Source organism: Trichosurus vulpecula, chromosome 8 (assembly GCF_011100635.1).
Source record: "Trichosurus vulpecula isolate mTriVul1 chromosome 8, mTriVul1.pri, whole genome shotgun sequence".
NCBI classification, from domain to species: domain Eukaryota; kingdom Metazoa; phylum Chordata; class Mammalia; order Diprotodontia; family Phalangeridae; genus Trichosurus; species Trichosurus vulpecula.
Window position 1 is genome coordinate 137,831,049 of NC_050580.1, and position 21,665 is coordinate 137,852,713.

At 39.5% G+C, this 21,665-nt stretch overlaps 1 protein-coding gene across 1 annotated transcript; it reads right to left on the minus strand.

Annotated features, from left to right (window-relative positions):
- Nucleotides 1–7,447: 7,447 nt before the first annotated feature.
- On the minus strand, nucleotides 7,448–16,994 carry LYSMD4 (LysM domain containing 4). Its single transcript, XM_036737156.1, has 3 exons — nucleotides 16,918–16,994; nucleotides 14,348–14,623; nucleotides 7,448–11,346 (listed from the first exon to the last, which is right to left on the minus strand). Exons 2-3 carry the CDS (start codon nucleotides 14,612–14,614, stop codon nucleotides 10,750–10,752), a joined length of 864 nt encoding a protein of 287 aa, XP_036593051.1. The 5' UTR covers nucleotides 14,615–14,623; nucleotides 16,918–16,994; the 3' UTR covers nucleotides 7,448–10,749.
- Nucleotides 16,995–21,665: the final 4,671 nt, after the last annotated feature.

Genomic DNA, 21,665 nt, shown 5'->3' on the forward strand with positions numbered 1-21,665 from the left:
CCTGGCTGATGGGATAATATGCCATCTCTCTGCTTTATAACAGTAAGTATCCAGCTTCTTTCTAGGCAATCACCAGGACCCAGTGCATAATTCATGTATGCCAAACTGCTTATTCCTAATTTGTTTTTAAGTGCTCTGCAATCCACCAGCCAAATTTTATTCCTGTTTATTGGGATCTTTTTTTTTTTTAAGGCAACTGGGGTTAAGTGACTTGCCCAGGATCACACAGCTGGATTTGAACTCAGGTCCTCCTGACTCCAGGGCTGGTGCTCTATCTCCACTGTACCACCTAGTTGCCTCAGACCTAGGCCTTAATCCCACCTCAGACACTGGCTGTGGGCAAGTCACACAATGTCTCCAAGCCTCAGTTTTTCATCAGTAAAATGCAAAGTGATAAAGTGTATTGCAAACCTTAAAAAGCTCTCTATATGTGTGTATATATGTAGAAATAGATATATACATGTTAACAAGACCCACTTCATCTCCCCTACATTCTCATTTCCCCTTATCTCAAAAGATGAATTTGATATTCCTCCTTGCCAAAACTAGTCCAATATTAATGGCCTTGTCCCATTCTTTCTTAATCATCTCCTCATACACTTTCAACCTTTTTCCTTCTACCTGGTTCCTTTCTCTGGTCTGCCTAGAAATATCTACCCCCTTTCACTTCAAACTTTAAAATAAAAATAATCTAAGGTGGGGCGGAGCCAAGATGGTGGCTGGAAAGCAGGGACTTGCCTAAAGCTCTCCCCCAGGACCCTCCAAACACCTATAAAAATGGTTCTGAACAAATTCTAGAACTGCAGAACCCATGAAATAGCAGAGGGAAACAGGGCTCCAGCCCAGAAAAGCCAGGGTGGTCACTGGGTAAGGTCTATTGCAGGGAACTGGGAGCAGAGTGGAGCAGAGCCCAGCATGAACCACGCCCGGACCAACCAGACCAGGAGCCAGGTGTAACTGGCCCTAGCGCCCTGAATCAGTGAGCTGTGGCAGTTACCAGACTTCTTAACCTACAAACACCAAATACAACAGAGAAGGTTAGTGGGAAAAACTGCTAGGGCAGAGTGGAAGGAGTTCATGGTTGGGCCACCACCTTGGGGGCAGTGGAGGTGGTGCAGCTCTGAGGACAGAAGTACAGCTACAGTTTCTTCCAGCCCCAGGCCCACCTGCTGGAAGGAATTAAGTCACAGATCAAAGCAGGAGTGCAGAGCCTGCTTAAGATCTGAGTCAGTCTGGGTTGGCAGTTCTTGGGGGAGGAGAAGCACTGGTGTGGCAAAGCTTGCTGTGTAGAAATTGATCTGAAAACAACAGCGCAGCCCCTCAAGCTTGGGACAAAGTACTCTATACTCTACAAGCAGTCATAGCCCAACAAAAAACTCAAGGGTCAAGTAGTTGGCTGGGAACATGGCCAGGCAGCGAAAAAGGACACAGACACAGACTCAGACTTTGGAATCTTTCTTTGGTGACAAAGAAGACCAAAACTTACAACCAGAAGAAGTCAACAAAGTCAAAGAGCCTACATCAAAAGCCTCCAAGAAAAACATGAACTGGTATCAGGCCATGGAAGAGCTCAAAAAGGATTTGGAAAAGCAAGTTAGAGAAGTAGAGGAAAAATTGGGAAGAGAAATGAGAATGATGTGAGAAAACCATGAAAAACAAGTCAATGACTTGCTAAAGGAGACCCAAAAAATACTGAAGAAAACAACACCTTAAAAAATAGACTAACTCAAATGGCAAAAGAGCTCCAAAAAGCCAATGAGGAGAAGAATGTCTTGAAAGGCAGAATTAACCAAATGGAAAAGGAGGTCCAAAAGACCACTGAAGAAAATACTACCTTAAAAATTGGACTGCAGCAAGTGGAAGCTAGTGTCTTTATGAGAAATCAAGATATTATAAAACAGAACCAAAGGAATGAAAAAATGGAAGACAATGTGAAATATCTCATTGGAAAAACTACTGACCTGGAAAATAGATCCAGGAGAGATAATTTAAAAATGATTGGACTACCTGAAAGCCATGATCAAAAAAAAGAGCCTAGATATCATCTTTCAAGAAATTATCAAGGAGAACTGCCCTGATATTCTAGAGCCAGAGGGTAAAATAGAAATTGAAAGAATCCACTGATTGCCTCCTGAAAAAGATCCCAAAAAGAAAACTCCTAGGAATATTGTTGCCAAATTCCAGAGCTCCCACATCAAGGAGAAAATACTGCAAACATCCAGAATGAAACAATTTGAGTATTGTGGAAACATATTCAGGATAACACAAGATCTAGCAGCTTCTACATTAAAGGATTGAAGGGCTTGGAATATGATATTCTGGAGGTCAATGGAGCTAGGATTAAAACCAATAATACCCAGCAAAACTGAGTATCATGCTCCAAGGCAAAATATGGATTTTCAATAAAATAGAGGACTTTCGAGCTTTCTCAGTGAAAAGACCAGAGCTGAATAGAAAATTTGACTTTCAAACACAAGAATGAAGAGAAGCATGAAAAGGTAAACAAGAAAGAGAAATCGTAAGGGACTTACTAAAGTTGAACTGTTTTGTTTACATTCCTACATGGAAAGATGATGTGTATAATTCATGAGACCTCAGTGTTAGGGTAGCTGAAGGGAATATACATACATACATACATACATACACACACACACACACACACACGCACACACACACACACACACATATATATATGTATACATATATATAGATATAGATATAGATAGATAGACACACACACACAGAGGGCACAGGGTGAGTTGAATATGAAGGGATGATATAAAAAAATAAAATTAAGGGAGAGAGGAATATATTGAGATAGGGAGAAAGGGAGAGATAGAATGGGGTAAATTATCTCACATAAAAGTGGCAAGAAAAAGCAGTTCTGTAAGAAGGGAAGAGGGGGCAGGTGAGAGGGAATGAGTGAATCTCGCTTTCATCGGAATTGACCTGAGGAGGGAATAACATACACACTAAATTGGGTATCTTATCCCACAGGAAAGAAGGAGGAAGGAGATAAAAAAGGGGGGACGATAGAAGGGAGGGCAGATGGGGGGGAGGAGGCAATCAAAAGCAAACACTTTTAAAAAGGGACAGGGTCAAGGGAGAAAATTGAATAAAGGGGTATTGGATAGGAAGGAGCAAAATATAGTTAGTCTTTCACAACATGAGTATTGTGGAAGGGTTTTGCATAATGATACACATGTGGCCTATGTTGAATTGTTTCTCTTTTTAGGGAGGGTGGGTGGAGAGGGAAGAGGGGAGATAATTTGGAACTCAAAGTTTTAAAAGCAGATGTTCAAAAAAAAAACCAGGTTTTGCATGCAACTAGGAAATAAGATATAGGCAGTGGGGCTTAAAAGTATGTGTTGCCCTACAAGAAAGGGAAAAGGGGATGGGGCAGGGGACAGAAGGGAGGGCTGACTGGGGAATGGGGCAATCAGAATATATGCCATCTTGGAGTGGGGGGGAGGGTAGAAATGGGGAGAAAATTTGTAATTCAAACTCTTGTGAAAATTAATGCTGAAAACTAAAAATGTAAAATAAATAATGAAAAAAATAAAAATAATCTAAACTCACTTGCTTCTACTACTATGCTTCCTGATTCTTCAGTCCCTGTCAGTGTGGTTTCTGTATCCACAGCTCTATTGGAACTGACCTCTCAGTGGTCACTAATGATTCCCTTTTCATTGAATTCAAGCTCTTTTCAACCTTTCTGCCAGATCTAACAACACTGACCACTTTTTTCTAGATTCTATCATTTCTCCAAGGACTTTTTTCCCCCAGAGCACCGAGCTGCTATGGTCCTCCTACCTCCAAGTCAGCTCCTTCTATTCACTAGTTCTACATCCTCCAAATGCAAACATCTCCTTTCTTCTCTCTCTACACTCTTTTCCTTCTCATCCACTTCGATGACCCCAAATATCAGGACTACTAATAACAACCTTTCTTCAGTCCTATATATCCATTTAACATTGTTTCCACCTAGATCTTCCTCCTGTACCTTAAATTCAACACTTTCCCCAAACCTGCCTTTCTCCACAACTCCTTTATTTTTACTGATGCTTCCAAGCCTTTCCTTGTGGATTCCAACACATCCTACTTGCCAGTGGATGGACATTCCAACTCTGGAATCCTATAGGAAATTTTCCAGACTTCAGAATAATTCTTCACTCTCCTCTTTACCTCTCCTACCAGTTGCCAATGTTTGTAGATTCTATCTTAATTCTATCATTCCATTCCTCTTTTCTACCTACTCCCACTGTGATCGCCCTATCACATCTTACGTAGTTAACTTAAACAGCGTCCCTGATTTTCCTACTTTTTCCCTCTCCAGTTCATCCTTCACACTGCCTTCAGAATAACCATTCTGCAGCATGTCAGAAATCTTCAGTGGCTTGCCATTGTCCACTGATTTAGTTCTTTATCCTGGCATTCAGGACTTCTGAAATCTAACTTCAAACTACTTTTCCTTTTACTCGAATTTCTCTTGATGTACTTTACCTTCTCATGAAACGGTGTTCTTCACCACTCCCTGTTTGTCCTGCCCTCCTTGCTTCTTACCTTTGTAGGAGAGTGAGCTCAAAGTCCTTTCAGGTATTTATGACCATATGTATCTGAAAGGCAAAGAATGTAGGTAGGGTGGAGCAGGTAGAATAATGACCAAGTGACAGAGGGAAGGTAGCTAAGAACTAGAATCACAAAAGCTAATACCGCAAGAATTCCTGGAAAACTCTCAACACTGAGCTGCAGCAGCATGAAAACAGGCTTAGGTTTTGCTTATTACAGTGGTAATAAGTGCAACCATCTCAGATCTCCACTGCTCAAGATCTGGTCCCTGATTGGGTACCTTGACCCTGAGATGTTGAAGGGAGGCAGCTATGAAGACAGTGAAGGATCACGCGACGGACACCTAACTTCTTCACTCCTCCAAACTACTCCTCAATTAATGCACTGTCCCTGTTTTGCCTGAGCTCAAACACATGTGGGGCCAGTCAGCAGAAATGAAGAATGATAGAAATAATGTTCATGGTATCAGAAGCTGTCACAGGAATACAGGCAAAACCCTACTGAGTACCTGGAAACATTGGGTCCCCAGGAACGGGAAAGTCAGATGGGGAAAGAGGCCTGACCAGGGACACCAATTATAACTCTTCTCCTGAAGTTGACAGAGACAGCTTCCTTTTCTGGTTTTTCTCAGGATGCAGTGATAGCTAGAGGGAGCTGTTTGAGGATCTTTCATGATTAAGGTCTTTCTCTCCTTCCTAGGCTCCTTGTGTATCAGTTCATTTTCCCATTCCCTGCACTGGTATGAAACATTGCATATGTATTTACACTTGGCTGAATTTTTTAAATTGTTTTTTTTTTTTACTGTTACAAGGAATGGCTTGCTAGATTGGGGGATAGGGTAGTATAATATTCAGAATGGGGAGATATATAGATACAAATTTTAAATTTGAGTTTAATCTATATTACAAAAGGCATTCTTGATGAAGGAATAAAAAAACAGGTTGATTTTCACACAGAATATTGATGGATTTTACTTTGACTAACGGTTGACTGAAAGTTAAAGATTGTAAGATCCCACTGTTTTTGTCTGTTGACTAACAAAACACTACCAACTTTATCCTCCAAGCTGTCTTTCATCCTTATCTTAAAATCACACAAGAGTCCTTAATAAAATATCTAATCCAACCCTCTCATTTTAGAAATTTGAAAACTGAAATTTTGTAAGGTTAGCTGATTTGCCCTACATCACACAAGTAATAAGCAACAAGAGGTAAAATTTGAACCCGGGTTCTCCGACTCCAAAATCAGTGCTTTTTCCACTGTACCTTTGTCTGGTATAGAATCCAAATAGAACAGGAGTGCCTTATAGCTACTTCAGATGTTCCTGTTTACATCAGTGTATTGATCATATCAAATCCTGAACATTGCAGTCTCCTAAATAAGATACATTATCACTCAAAGATTGACTTAACTAACTGCGCAGGGAAAATCTAGATGACAAATGTCTTTTTATCCAGACTATTTTATACGGTTGGACAGAAAGCCAATTAAGCTAATCTATCAGTATATATATGGTAGACAGACACTGCAGATGGTTAGACTTGGAGTAATAAATAGCCTTGATTTGTAGTTAGACAAAAAAGTTTTTTTTTTACTTTAAGTGAGAGACACCTAACTTCCCTGACTCCTCCAAACTTGTCTCAGAAACAAAGGTCCACCTTTTTTTTTTTAAACACTAATAGTCATTTTTGAAGAATTAAAGTTGCAGGTTACTCAAGGGTAATGGTGAGATTCATGGTGGCCTGTAGTAGCATATTACCAAAAAAGAATTATGTACTTGAATTGGCCATTTCAAGATATCAAGAAAGAGATAAAAGGACCAGAAAACAAGGTAGGTTGCTGATGTAGTGAGCACATGGGATAACAGCTCGACAAGTTGTTTCCACTGATACACATGTCAGCAGATCAAGAGCAAGGATTCTTAAAGTGAAGTTCATGGGCTGCCAAAGGATGTGTGGAAAGAAATGGCAGGAATGTCTGTGAATTTAGATGGAAAAAAATGTTTCAATATATTTAGTTTCCTATATTAGCTTATATTTTACCTTATGCATTAAAAACATTATTCTGAAAAGGACTCCAGAGGCTTCACTAAATACCCACAGGATCTAGGCCACAAAAAACATTAAGAATCCCTGAGAATAGTACCTAGCAAACTGGATGAGTATCCTGTGAAGAATTTTAGGGGAAAGTATGAAAGCGTTACAATCTGCACAGTTAGAGGGAGTACCTGTTTCAATAAGGTTAAAGATACCTCAAAGCAAGTTTCCTTAATTTTATGCAAATAATTGTGGGCCAGATTTATACAATCAGAGCAAAGAAGAGGGTTGATGCAATTACCCTTGTAATTTGAGCACACAACCCTATCATTATCAATTCAATTGAGGAAAATATGTTTAGGGATTTTTTCCCTTACATTACTCAAGTTACGTATTGCCTGATAAAGTTCTATCACCTATTTATTAAACTGTTTGGTCTATTTCTTTACCTCCTGAAAATGGATGAATGCTTAAAGTAGAACTTACTATTTCCCTCAAGCAAATCCCCAAGTTTCTGGACTCAGTTTATGATTCAGTAGAATGTGGAACCATTTTGTATTTTTTTAGACTCTGTAATCTGATAATGTTTACTACTAGAACTGGGATGGGAAAAAAATTTAAAGACGGTTCACATTTATTTCTTTATACCAGAAACAGCAGTTAAAGACTTTAGGTTATTCAAGTATAAAAGTTATCCAGACATTTAGGTGGAAAAAAAGACTATTATCAGAGTATCAACAAATAAACGTTATTAATACTAGTCATCAATCAGCACGGTCATATCAACATAACTTGAGAAGTGAAAAAAATAAGATAGCAAAGTAAGTAAAATGTTAAACAGCTTTTAAAAGCAGCCATTGTGTTTTATTCAAACAGGAGCAATCTTTACAACACAATAAAGTGCAAAATTATTTCAGAAAAATACCTTCTCTCTGAGGTAGTATGGTTTCTGGATTGGGTGGTAACAGACCTAAGCGTCAAGTCTTGGTTCTCAGCTTTGCTATGGGCTACACAGTGTGACCTTAGGTCTTGTGCTGTTTCTCCATCTATTAAAGAGGAATAATATCTTCCCGACAGGGCTGATGATTAATTAATTTTACATAAAGTAAGAGCACTGGAATTCCTTAATCATAGATGCTATGAAAAATGTTTAAAAATTATTACTCTAAAGTAAAGTTTCTGAAGGCACTGAAAATTTAATATCACTAGCACAAAAATAGATATTCTTGGGTAGAAAATGAGTTCATAATATTTCATACACTACTGGTACCTAATAAGAGAATTTTATCCATACTTTGCCAAGTATTTAAATACCCCTATAAGGCACAAGCAACTAGGAAAAGAAAACCAAGGTCCTGAAGGTTACCCTGTTTATATGCATTTAATATGCCAAACATCTCACAAATGGAAGAAGTTTAAAGACAGATACCTCTAGAGATGCAACACCAAAATCTTAATCTTTTCCATCATTTTTTGTGTGTTTTAGTGACTTTTTCAATTTGAAGTTTCAACCTTTACAAAAGGAGGGTGAGGCCAATGTGGTGAAGAGACTCAATCAACTTTCCTTCATAGAAGAAGTCATGGTATGCCATTTGTGAAAGTCAAAGCAAAGATCAGTCTTTACTTGGCAAAAGTGGATTCCTTGAAGGACTTTAAACCCTTCCTAATGTGCTTCATAAGGACAAGCATTACAGAAAGCTAAAAAAAAATTATATCTTGTTGGTATAGCATGCTAAAATATTTGGCTATATAGTTAAATAAAATAAAACCATTTACTATAGCAGTTTTGTGTCTTCATTTTACCTTGAAAAAAATTTCACCAAATGAAAGCACATTTAATTTCTCAAATACAGTTTTAACTTGCCATAGGAAAATGGGGTTATCACTGTATTCCCACAGGAATCCATCAAACAAAAAAGGATAAAGGGAATCTCAGTCATTCTCATATTGAGTATATCTCATCTAAGATAACAAGGACACCTTTTCAAAGGTCAAAAGAGCTATAATCTTTCTAAAGCTAGTAAACTAAAAAAAGATACACCAACATACTCAAAGATATCAAACTAATACAAATGGGCAATATTTTGGGTTGTTTTGCCTTTACATAATATGGACTGAACTTTAAGATTTTTTTTTATTCTACCCAATAGGATCAATACATGCTGGGCATGGCAGTAATAATACTAACCACAACATCTACACCTGTGAAGTTCTATACTCTCACCGCTGCTCCAAACCTCCAGTCTCTGATGCAAAGCACTTAGTCTATTGTACTCAGTACCACCCATGGCACAAGGCAGGAAAAAGGAGAAGCAGTCATAGCCCAAACATCCAACACTAATAGTAGGATAGGTGGATGTGTGACAAGAAAAGGAAAGGGAAGGTACATTAAGTACAGGTCAAAATTTCAAATTTACAAGGAGAGAATAGAGATTGCCTTTATCCCTACATAAACCTTAAATGACACTTTCTTTCAATGTCTTTTTAATAGCAGTGGTTATAATGAAGGTTTGAATTTTTAATATTTACTTAGGGTTATACTAGCTTCATTTATTTGAAAATGTATTAGTCCAACTCAACATTTACAGGACTGAACAATGCATTTCCCATAGGAATGCATGTTAAAAAGGGGTTAATGAAAGGAGTTAAATTTTCTCACTCTCCTTTATTTGTATGGACAGCTGCCCTAAACATGGCTACAGGATCTTAGTTTAGTATCTGATTCACTACTTTCAAAAGCCACAGAATAGGGGCAACACCAACTGTATCCTTGCTGGAACTTTACAAGGGAGATTTTTTTTTTTGTCAATACTCCCTATCCCTCAATCATCTAGATAGCAAAATGGTTTTCAAACTTAATTATGTAATTTTACCAACATTATGAAAATGTGTAATCAGAAGCTACTTCAACTTCTAGAGCCAACTCTTGGATGAAACTGAGTTAATACAGAGGTATAACCCAGTGCTAGATAACATTATCAGGAAGAGAATATGAGATTTCTGACATTGTGGTGGGGTTAGGAAAATGCTATTTTAAATGTATTTGAACATACAAGTAAAAAAAGTCTTCAAATATGAAAAAAATAGGTTTGAAGGAGTTTAGCTTTATAATTTTAAAATACACATATAAATGAGAAGTGTCAAAAAACAAGTAATTAAGCAAGGGTGAATTAAATGCCTCAATTTTGTTTTTTTTCTATCTTTAAAAGTGGATCAAATATTGGGGCTACTCTATGGTAGCCCCTTTGCCAAAGTATTAATATTATTAATTACAAAATCCCCCAAATGCTTGGCTCTTTACATGTATTAAATTTACCATCATAAGTCATTAGATACTATAGACACAAATAACTAATCCTTAAGATTTTCAGACCCCCAAATACCAAACTGCAATCAGTTCTCAAGACAGTGACCAACTAGACGGAATTGGTACAAGAATGAAATCAGCCATGGTTCTCAAAAGAAAAGCTAGTAAATTTAGAATGAGAAACCACATAACTCAAATGGATTACTACCACAAACGCCTCCATATTACTTATATCCACACAGATGGCATAAGCAGTTTCTTGCTCCAGCAACATGCTGTTGTCACTCATTCTGTTATCAAGGATGACCAACACAAATGGGCCTTAATACTATCCAAGATTAATAATTATTAGCATTTAACACTAAAAATACCCATTTTGAATAGAAGTAGAACTTGCAGCCAGTTCTACTTCACTATACAATCCTCTTCAGTATTTGCCAATTTTTTCTTTTTGCAATTAAGGGGGAAAACTTTCGGGGTGGGGGGAGGACACACTCAGAAAGTATTTAAATACTATATACTAAAATGGCACTCCATATAGGTTAATTTAGCTTCGACCCAATTTCTAAAAGAATTCATTAAACTTAATTTTCTAAGGAATAAGGTGCTTGAAAAAGGTGGCTTCATATATATGACTACACCTGAGACAAAGATAAATGTGGCCAGATAATTTGTCTTGGCCTCTTTTGCAAAACCCAAGTAAATGGCCATAGTTCTCCATTATGAATCTGAAAACTTATTTTGTTTACCTATATGAAGTTATCAACACATGCCCAATGAGAACCCAGTTACTAGAGTTGAGATCCAGATTCATTGCTTTCTAAAGAAGAAATATGCTTAGCTTATTGTTTGTCTGAAATTGTCTGAAGAAGCTGTGGTCTTCAATGGAATCTCCAGCTCTGGGGCTTTGCCTGGAATTGAACTGGTTGATACTGCACCATTGGGGCCTACAGTTGTATTCAAGCTACTAGTGGTTTCCCCAGTGCCTTGTATTTTAAAATAGACCACATAAAACACTGGTAAAATAATTCCAATTAGAAGCATGATAAAAACAGCATTCCACCACTGAATTCCACAGTCTGCACCATTCATTAGAGTCTTCTGACTAATTGGAAGCAAAGGCTGGTTTGGGGTTTCCATGCAATAATCTTGATTTAAATAGATTTCTGATTGTACTGCACTCTCAATATCTTGATCAATCCCCTTAAAAAAATCTGTCAGTTGGCTGGATTTTGCACTCTCTGCAGCTCCATTATCCGAGTCTGGAAACTCAACAAACGTCAATCTAGAATCAGAAGATGTAGTTTGGAGGGGCTTTAATTCCTTGTTTGTCTCTGTTAAGATGCCATAATTCTTCACTGGAATCTTTATAGATTTTAAAGCATATAAGTCTTGTTCTCTGATAAAATTGTTTACTTTCTTGATGTCTGCAACCTACGGAAAAAGAAAAATAATACATATTAAAATAAGTACATTAAAACTTCCTTCAAAAGTTACACAAATACCTAAAATACTACAAGACAAGGCAAATGTTCTTTTTAATTGAATAAACCCTTGCTTTAATGGACTTTTTACCTACTTCTAAGATAGTATGCATTATCAAATGAGTCAACTGTAAAGTGCTTAGCACAGAGCCTGCCACACAGCACTATAGAAATATTAGCTATTATTAGATAATAGTCTTAATAAGATGAAATTGTAAAAACAAAAATATTTGTCTATTTAATGTCCAGTAAAATAAAACAGAAAATAAAATCCCTAAACTTAAAATGAAGTTTTCCCATGTGTATTTTTCTTTATCTTTAGAGGCAACAGTGCCCCCTTCTGGCATATTAAATTTATGGTAAATGGGTCCCAAGGACATCACTAACACAATTTATTCACCTAACATTAAATTAGCTAAAAAACAAAAAGAATGACCTGAATATTGGACTGACGGTATTATCTTCACCTAAAAAGTTTCATTTTGCCCTAAAAATGCACAAAAATCAATGACTCCTAAATTTGTTGATAGTAACACTACTTTTTTGTTTAGTTTGAAGTTGATAAGTAGGTTTTAAATGTAAAAGAACTAAAAAAATTCATGTGCTTTGGGAATTTTGAACTATTACCTGAGATAACTGGAAACATGGGACATCATAAAACCAACAAAAAAAAGAGACCGTCAGGATAATTTTATTATGTAGTCCAAAATGTGCTGCAAATTAACCAGTAAAAACTTTTACCTCATTACTAAACAAACTTACTTCAACTTAAGATTCTCTAGACATATTCCTCCAAGCTAATTCCTCTTATAAATTTCATGGGAAGGCTCAGCATGTTCATTCAAATTCAGAAAACTAATATACATTTTCTTTTGTATTTTGAAAAACAAAAACAAAAAACACCACCTAGAACACCACATTACACAATACGTTTAAATTAAATGTTAAAGTAAATCTAATAGATGTTTGAATTGGGGTCTTATTTAATTCAGCCACCCTACAGTTTTAATTGTTTCCATACTACTTGGTCATTTAACTTAATTGGCTGGGGGGGGGGAGAGGGCCACGGTGGCAGCAGTAAAAGGAACTGAGTATAACTCATAAATACTAATTTATGTGTTACATAAGATGTCTGAGATTACTTTGTCAAAAATTTTATTTTTCTAATTACCAGTAGCAATTTTGTTATTCCTATTTAGGAAATGTGACCATCTTATTTAGGCACAATCTAATTTAGCTGAATATCTTTTTTATTTTTGACAAAGCTATTTTAAGCGGCAGTCTAGTCTAGTCTAGTCAAATAAGTCAAAAGACCTGGACTATGTAATACTGGCTCTCCTTTAACTAGCTATGTACCCCCTTACTCAAGTCATTTAAGTTCTTTAAACCTCAGGTTCCTCGTATAAAAAATAGATATTTCATCCACTTACATCACAAGGTTGTTGTGAGGATGTGATGATAACATATATGAAAGCACTATGTAAACTGTACAGTTTATCTAAATGTAAGATAAATACTTTTTTATGACTTTGGTAGTACAGCATATAGAAAGTTATTACTCTCCATCACTTTCCCACAAAGAAAAAAGTATACACATAGTAATTATGAATTGAAAAGCAAGTTGTATGAGTTAGAATGTTAGACCTAGAAAGGGATCTTAAAAGTCATCTAGACTGAGGGTTCTTAACCTGAGGTCCATGAACTTTAATTTTTTTATAATTGTATTCCATATAATTAATTTCCTTAATAATCTTCTATCTCGTTATATGCATTTAAAAATAGCATTCTGAAGTCAATAAGCTTCGCCAGATTGCCAAAGGAGTCCATGACACAAAAAGGGCTAAGAACTCTGATCTCAATCAACAATTTCATCTTGTAGATAAGTCTATATAGCAAACTAAAATCAAAATTCTAGAAAGAATTAAAATCTTAATGTTTATGTACTTCCTACAAGGCAATAACCTACCTGACCACTCTCTTATTTATTCAGAGAAACATAAAAAGCATATACACACAGAGGTACAGTGCAAAAAGTACTGACTGGAGAGTACCTGCATTCAAATCCTACCTTTGACCTTACTACCTGTGTGATCTTGAGAAACTCACTTAACCTCTTTAAACTGAAGTCACCTATAAAATAAAGGGGTTGGACTAAATGACCTTTGAGCTATCTTGCAGCCCTAGATCTCTGATCCAATTTTGCATCATAATACACACTCCAAGTGTGTAGAATAACTTCACATAATTAGCTTATGTGTATACCGAATGCTACACAACCAAAGTTGGACAAAATTTGAAGCACAATGCTAACAAAGTTAAATTAATAAGTTTCTTTGATCTGTGGAGAACATGCAAGGAATTCTATGAATGCTTTCCTACTTACTTCCCCACTGTTAATCGCTCTGTATGCTATAAAAATACAATTAAAAAGAAAAACAGTATTACAAAGATGCCATAGCATAACAAAACAGCAGTTATAACAGACAGAAGCTATAATTCTACCTGTTTAGAACTACCACAAACCAACAATATAAGTTGAAAAAGTAACAGCAAGCAAGTACATGGTCAAATCCAGGAAAGAGATTTCCCTCTGTTGCCCCATCATATTAAATATCATTTGCCTAAAGGAATGTCATAATTGCTGTTTCAGAATAGGTGAAATGAAGGAGCAGTTTGTAGAAAAAAGAAGGTAACTTGACGTGATCCTTGATTAAAACCTCTTATCCCTCCCTCCCATCCCAAAATGGATACAACTAGAGGTTGTAATCTATGATTAAGGCTAATAGGAGAGTTCTTCATTGCCATGCTCCTGGGTCTCTTTCTTCAAAAGATAAAATTTGTTAAAATGAGTGTCCCAGAATCTTCAGTAAGCTTTATTAAATTTAACTGAAACAATTGACAAAATAAGGATGCCAAGTCATCTCTATGACCAAAGTGGAATGAGTTCTTACTTTACAACCATATTGAAGAGCAAGTTTGTTAAGGTTATCATCTTCTGTGAGCTCTCGTTCTAGTAACACCACATCCCCTACTCTCTCTCTTCCAGTACTCTTTTGTCGTTCCTTTCCCCTTGGTCTCAATTCCACATTTAGTTCTTCTTCAGACAGTTCATCTGAGTCTGAATTATCATTTTTAAACATGTAAATGTGACTATTTGAAGAACTACAAACAACAGCAGGGGCTTGGAAGGTTTTGGTCAATACTTCTTTCTGTCTCATCTTCAGCACCTGAAAACAAAATTGAAAGAGTTGAGTAGTTGTATTTATTGGTCACTATACATTCTAATTATCTCCTTTTAAGACTGGGTTGAGAGAATGATTAAGAAATGAAGGCATATTCGATCACTATACTATAAGGCAGGTACTCCCTTGAACCTCCTAAGATGAAATAAAACTAGCCATCTGTCACATGAGGTGATGGTTATTATAATGCAGAATTATTGGCCCGGAGTTCCTTTTTAAAGAATTACATTCCCATTTAATAATTTTACTGCACTAGACAATATCTTTTGCTAGTAAAGGTGTTTATTGACTGACAAAGGGCAAGAAAACATGATGTTACTGTTTTAGTATGGCTGGAATTTCATAAACTGCATGACAATTTGATGAAAATTCGCAACTATTTCTTTCCAGTTTTTGTACATTTCATTAAACCATAATTTGTTTCACACTGTTTTCCCCTTTTAGCCAAAACCAAAAATATTCTATAATTTTCACACTAGTCTAGGATTAAGATTCATACCTAGAAAATGTTATTAGAAAACTGAGGTTTGAGACCTTCAAAACCAATTTTTAAATATCTGCAATGATGAGGTACTAAGATGATGCCTTCAGAATTAAGCAAAGAGAGGCTGCTTTTAAGAGGCTATTACCTACCGCACCCAAGGTGGGATGCTCAGATGAGACCACAGATCCAACTCAGTGCTGAAGGGGAACTATGAGACAAGTAGTGGTAAGACTGCCTGATGCTACTGAGATTTTTCTCGAATGGCTGTCCTTGATGTGCAAGTGTATCTAGTTCACTGTATTTGTTGCTGCTACTGCTAAATTATGGTCTTAAGGGAAATTCATTTTTTAAAAATCAATTAACTTTTTCAATACGGTACTGGACAATTAGGTAACCTGGGGGAGGGGAGGGGTACATATCCTCCATGCCATGATTATGACCATCGCAGTTTTAACAAAACCCACTAGCTTTCTTATACACAGAAAGATTTGTGGTAACTTGTCATCATTTTGTTATTGCTTTGCTACCATACTGGCAGTGGGGTGAGGCCAACTATCACATTCTCACTCACTTATTCTTTGTGACTCATATGTTACAACATATCACCCAATGGATTTTAGTTTTCAACCTCATGCAATCAAATTACCTGGGAGAGAGAGGCAAAAGGGCACGCCAACTTTAATCCAGACTGAATACATTTCAGTTTCCAGCTCCCGATTAAAAACGAACCCTACCTAGCACTAGCTATGCCAGACCATTTGTTTGAGGACCCTACCAACGCGAGAGGCGAGTCATAAAAAGCCAATTACTCGAACTAAGAAGGGAAGAGAACACCAAAAGGGAAAGTCGGTCATTTGCTTTTCACTTTTTTTTTTTTTCCAAACACCACTCCTGTTTGGAAGCGTTGGCCAACTTCCTGCTTCCCGAAGGTGAAGGGGCAGCGTGCTGTAGCAGACTGGATGGCAGGAGATCAGGGTTCTAGGTCTGGCTCGGCCCTTCGACAACGGGACTTTAATAACCTCCCCGAGTCCGGGCCAGATGCTAGGTCAGCATCTGATTCCGATGCCCAGGGCCAGAGCTCACTGCAGAACGGCGGTCCCTTCAAAATGCAATCACCTTCGGGGCACTTAGGGCCACCCTTTCCCTTGGGTCTCTTGGCCCAGAGGATTGCCGGCCCTTCTGTGATGGGCCCGGTAACCTGGGGTCCTCCAAACGGACACTGAGAGGCAGAATGGAAGGGAGAGGAGCTCAGGGGCCGCGGTGGCCTTCTGGAGTGGACTCCAGGCAGCTCTGACCCCAAACGCCGGACTGGGGCTGCGCGTCCACACGAAGTCCAGGGTCCGCGTTTACCCCCAAAACGCCCGAATAGCCTCGGTGGAAATTTAAGGTGATGCGGGGGTGGGGAGAGCCCCGGCTCACTTTGGGGATGCCATGTTTCGTTTTCACGCATCTTCATTTTCTTTATTAGTTATTATGGTCCTAGCCAAGGAGCTCCAGGGCGGACAGCCTGGGCCTGCCCCGCATTCGCTTTCCCGACCCGGGTTTCGCCAACCATGCCCGTGGCCGCCCTCCCACCTCCCCCTCCCGGAGCAGACACCTTGGGTCTCCTAGGAGACCCGGCGGGGCGGAAGGGGCAGACCTCGGAGGCACGCACCACCTCCTCCTCCTCCTCCTCCTCCTCCTCCCCAGACGAAGCCCGGGCCTGGAGAAGCCCCAGGAGGAGCAGCCCCTCCACTCCCAGTCAAGACAACGGTCCCGAAGGGGATGGAGGGGGGCGACTTCCCAGATAACTCACCCTTTCAAAGCCCCAGTACCGAGGCAAGTCCCGCGGAGGCCTCTCACCCAACCGCGCTGGCGCCACCGCGCCTTCCCATTGGCTCAGCCGGTCAGCAGGTCCCGGGGAGGAAAAGGAAGTGACCAATCATGGGGCGGGAGGGCGCTGGAGTCGGCTGGGGATAGGGTGAGAGGTCAGCGTAGGACCTGATGCTCCCGGGCGGCTGCTAGTTGTGCAGCCCCGGGGTGGATGAGGGTGTCGCGAGGGAGTGGGGTGGACTGGAGGAAAGGAGCCTCCTCCACTTTTGTTCTCGCTCCCTACTCCCTGGCAAGCACTAAAACAACTACCCTTATCTGCCCTCTCTACCCTTTCCCCCTCCAAGTCTGGGAGCTGTTCTGGGTGGAAGCGTGTTAATCTCCGTGCTTCTCCCCGGCCACCACTGCCCTTTGGGTGTTGTCTCTCCATTAGAGTATAAGCTCCTTCGGACGGGGACTGTCTTCACTTTCGTATTTGTCAGCCCTGTGCTTAGTAGAGGCTTAACAAATGCTTGTTGTTCATTCCTTTCTTTCATTATTCTGATTTCTTGAACCCTCCCTGATATCAAAGGAAACCAGTTTAGAAAAAGCAACCACCACCGACAACATCTGCAACATTCCACCCTTGCAGCATCCCAGTTCTTTCAGGGGAGGACATAAATCCTCTATTCTTGGAGGAAAAAAAAAATCAAGATTGTTCTGGCAACTACTTCGTTAACATCATTGTAAGTCATCATGTTCCCTTGGTGTTGCTGTCTTGTCCTGAATTACCTCCTACGCGTTTTCGCACGCTTCTTTAAATTTCTTATATTTGTTGGGCGATACTATTCCATATGGCACGATTGATTTGTCTGTTCACCAATATAGTGGTTCTTAAAGTGTGGTCCTGGTAGAGGAGGTTCCCAGGTCAAAACCATTTTTCTAATAATACTAAGATGTTTTAATTTATAATAGGTAAATATCAATAGATGTAACCTACATAAACAAAAGTTCTTTGGGGCATTCCTCAGTTTTTAAGTGTTTAAAGGGATCCTGAGACCAGAAAGTTTGAGAACCACTGCTCCCCTCCACTGGGACATTTTGTTTCCAGGTTTGTTTTTTTTTTTTTACTCTCCTTAAGCTCACTTATAGTCTTCCCCTCTTCCAAATAATTTTTTGTGGAGGAAGAATTACTGCTCCAGGAATTTATTTAGATTGAGGCTGAGAGAGTTGAGGAAAAGCAACTCTTTCTATAATTCTTCTTCAGTAGTAAAATACTTAAGCAAACAGGCTATTATTGGTGTGATGAGTTCTTCTTCCCAACAGGCACATCTAATCATGCCATTCTTTAGTTTCATCACCTGGTAGCCAAATTTCTAGTGATGTCCCTCTCTCAGAACTTAGCTAGTCTGGTCCTTGGAAGATAGATTCTGGGTCCTGCTAGAAGTCTTTCCAGCTTAGTGGAACCTGCCAGAGTTTGTCACTGACTTGGCCATGCCAAGGCTTCCTGCCATGAAGCATCTGAATAGGCTGGTAGAGTGTGACTTACTCTAGAGTAAGGAAAACATATCCTGTGGAGGAATTTAGTTTCGTTCATTTTAGTCTAGTAACTACTTAGTAATGTAGGTTCTGTGAGAGATGTAAAATAAATATAAGTAAGATATGCTCTCTTCTTTCGAGGATCTTTCTCTCTGGTTAAGGAGCTGATTGAATCTTGAATCCCTTCTGTAATATCCCCTATAAGTGTGAAAGGGCTGAGGCGACTCCTCCTCCCTTTCTCCCCACCCCCCTCGCAGCACCTATAATTCCTCCTTCCCCAGTCTTAAAGATTTATAGTTGTAGTAATAGGCTCTCAGCTTAAATTCTGCCTGCACCTCTTACCTCTGCAAGGATGGGTTAGGTTTCAGAGCTCAGCTGTTTTTCCCTTGAGAATTCTACAGGTTACACCAAGGGTTTGCAGTTGGTGGGGGAAGAGTTTTATAATACTGTTGCACACAAACCCTACTCCAATGTGTTCCCTTCAATAGCATTCAACCAGTGATTACTGCTCCAATATAACTTTGACCAATGGATCTGTCTTTAATATCAATTAACATCACTTAGCTTCTTCAAAGGAATATTTACTGAGAAAGTATAGCCAGGACAGAAGTACAGACACATCCCCCCAAGCTGGGATATACTGCCTCCTCTATACACCCACACAGTCCTTGGGTGAGTGGGTTCAAACTTAAAGTATTTGCTACAAACATTCCCCTCCCCCCTCACAAGTTCACTTTCCTTTTTGGGGGGGGGGGAAGGCAGGGCGATTAGGGTTAAATGACTTGCCCAAGGTCACACAGTTAGTAAGTGTGTCAAGTGTCTGAGGTCAGATTTGAACTCAGATCCTTCTGACTCCAGGGCTGGTGCTCTACCAAGTTCACTTTTGAGGATGGTGGCATAACTTGTGGATGAGTTGCTCTCTTGGTTGCAGGACAGTGAGGCTCACAGGCTGTTGGGTCAGTCCATTGCTGGGCTGTATCAAGTGGATCATCCCTTAAGAGATTCCTCTACTGAGGTTATCAACAACATCTGATATAGACTCCAGTTGCCAGACCTCAGGTGGCTTTTCAACCTTTTGAAGCTTACAAGGTCATAACATGGTTTGTTTCATCTCTGATATTCTTTCACCTAAGAGGAAAAAAAGAATGCACACAACAGAAACAGGTGGCATCATTCATTCATGGCCATGTGGTGGCCAGATGGGGAGAGAGAGCCCGTGGCAACAAGTAGGAAGCCATGGTTACTTCTGTTGCATCCAACTCTCCACCCTCCAGGAGGTTTACAATATTCCTACTTCCTCCTCACTCCAAAGTCTATTTAAGCTTTTGGAATGCAAATTAATTTCTAGCTCAGCAGCCCATTAAAAAGGTTTTTGTTACTATAAAGTAAGCTGACAGGAGCTAGTCTGAGGATACCTGTACATACTTTGAAGTAGGGCTCCTCCATAACACATTTCTGAAAGAGACTCACCAAGCTTTTACGTGGGTTGATGCAAGAAAGAACATTGTATAATGCGCATGTTATAAGAACTAGGCCCTCATTGGTCAGGTAAAACCTGCAAAACCAACTCTCAGAGGGAGGAGTGATAGTGTTGGATATATGGAAAGGGGAGATGGGAATGAAGGCTTTCCCTCAAAGACTTATGGGATAAAAAGATTTTGAGAATCACTAAATTGTATAACCCAGGGTCCCTGCCTTGGCCACTTTTATAATTATTATTTTCTCATGAGCATGGGGCATTGACGATTCAGAGAGGGAGACAAGCAAATTGGTTTCTGATGACACTGACACCCAGGCACCCAGGAAGGTGATTGCCCCTTCCTTTCATGAGGGCTTCTAAATTAGTACCCACTTGGAGTGGGAAAGAAATGCCTCAGTAGGATAGAGGAAGTGTTGAGGTTTAGGGGTGCTTGGGACCCCAAAGTACTGACGGGCCAGGTACTGCCCGAGTGAATTCCACCGGAGCCTTCTTACAGCCAAAGAAAAAGAGTTTATTAAAGATTTGCCATATTGGATAGACTGAAGAAATCTCACTATTTTGTGACACTTGTCATAGACGAGGGACTGAACGATCTTAGCTAGATTGAATCTGAGCACCTTCACAGAGGCAAGATGGATCTTATATATAGAAAGACTGGGAGGGATCTAGGGGTGGTTCTGGGGTGATGGGAGGAGGGGTTTAGGGATGGTCTTGAGGAGAAGTCTAAGGAGGATCTTGACGGGACTGGGGTGACTAGAGGTCAGATTCCAGGAAAGATATTGAGGGTGGGGAAAATAGCTGATGCTGGAGGGCTAGGCTAGGTTTAGAGTAAGGAAGATTTGGGCCTAGCAATAATGGAAGGCTTTGGGCCTCAGGCGAACACCAGATCAAGTGGGAAAATTGAAGAAACTATTGCTTTTATCAGAGTTCTGAGTGTCAAGTGAGCAAAATTATCTGAGACTTGCACCATGGGAGCAGTTCTGATCCTGGAGTAGAAATAGGGACTGATAGATGAAAGGCAAAAATAGTCTCTTACCTTCAAGGAGCTTACATTTTAATACGGAGAAGGTCTTGAGACTTCCTTTTTTATGAAATTGAGGGGGCTCGTGAGCTGGAATGGAAAACTGAATCCTGTCACCATTTTCCCTATTTTCTCCACTTTATAGTTTGTGATCTGGAGGTGAAATATGGACACCCTTTTCGATTTTCTTTTCTATGAGCTGTAAGTGCAAGTGATTCAGGAATCCCCTACCTACTGCTGAAAACTCAGAGGGGGGGTGTCATGAGTGGAATTTAACAAAGGGCAGACTCAGGTAACTCTCCTAGTGAGATCTCATTTATTAATAGCCCTCTCTCCCACCCTATTAGTAAATGGGTCTTATGATCTGCCTCCATTTGTGCCAAAAGACTCAGAGTGAGGGCTGACAGAATCTTTTAAACCTAGGTGTGTCTTCCTTCTGATTGGCCTGACAATATGTCACTTGGACCTCTCTGGCAATCTCAATTTGTGGACATTTTAATGAGGAGGTGAGCTAAGAGTTCTCAGCTTCTCTCTATTATTTCATCATTGAGGGCAGGGCAGGACTAATCTGCAGCTGGGGAAAGTGGGCTGGGCTTTAGATGCGGCTAATTATGCCCTTATCTGATACTTAAGGAATGCTAGCAGCTTTGTGAGACCCAGCCACCTGTAGCTATCTGGGAAAAAATATCAGGAAAGTGATGCCATAACTTGCAAG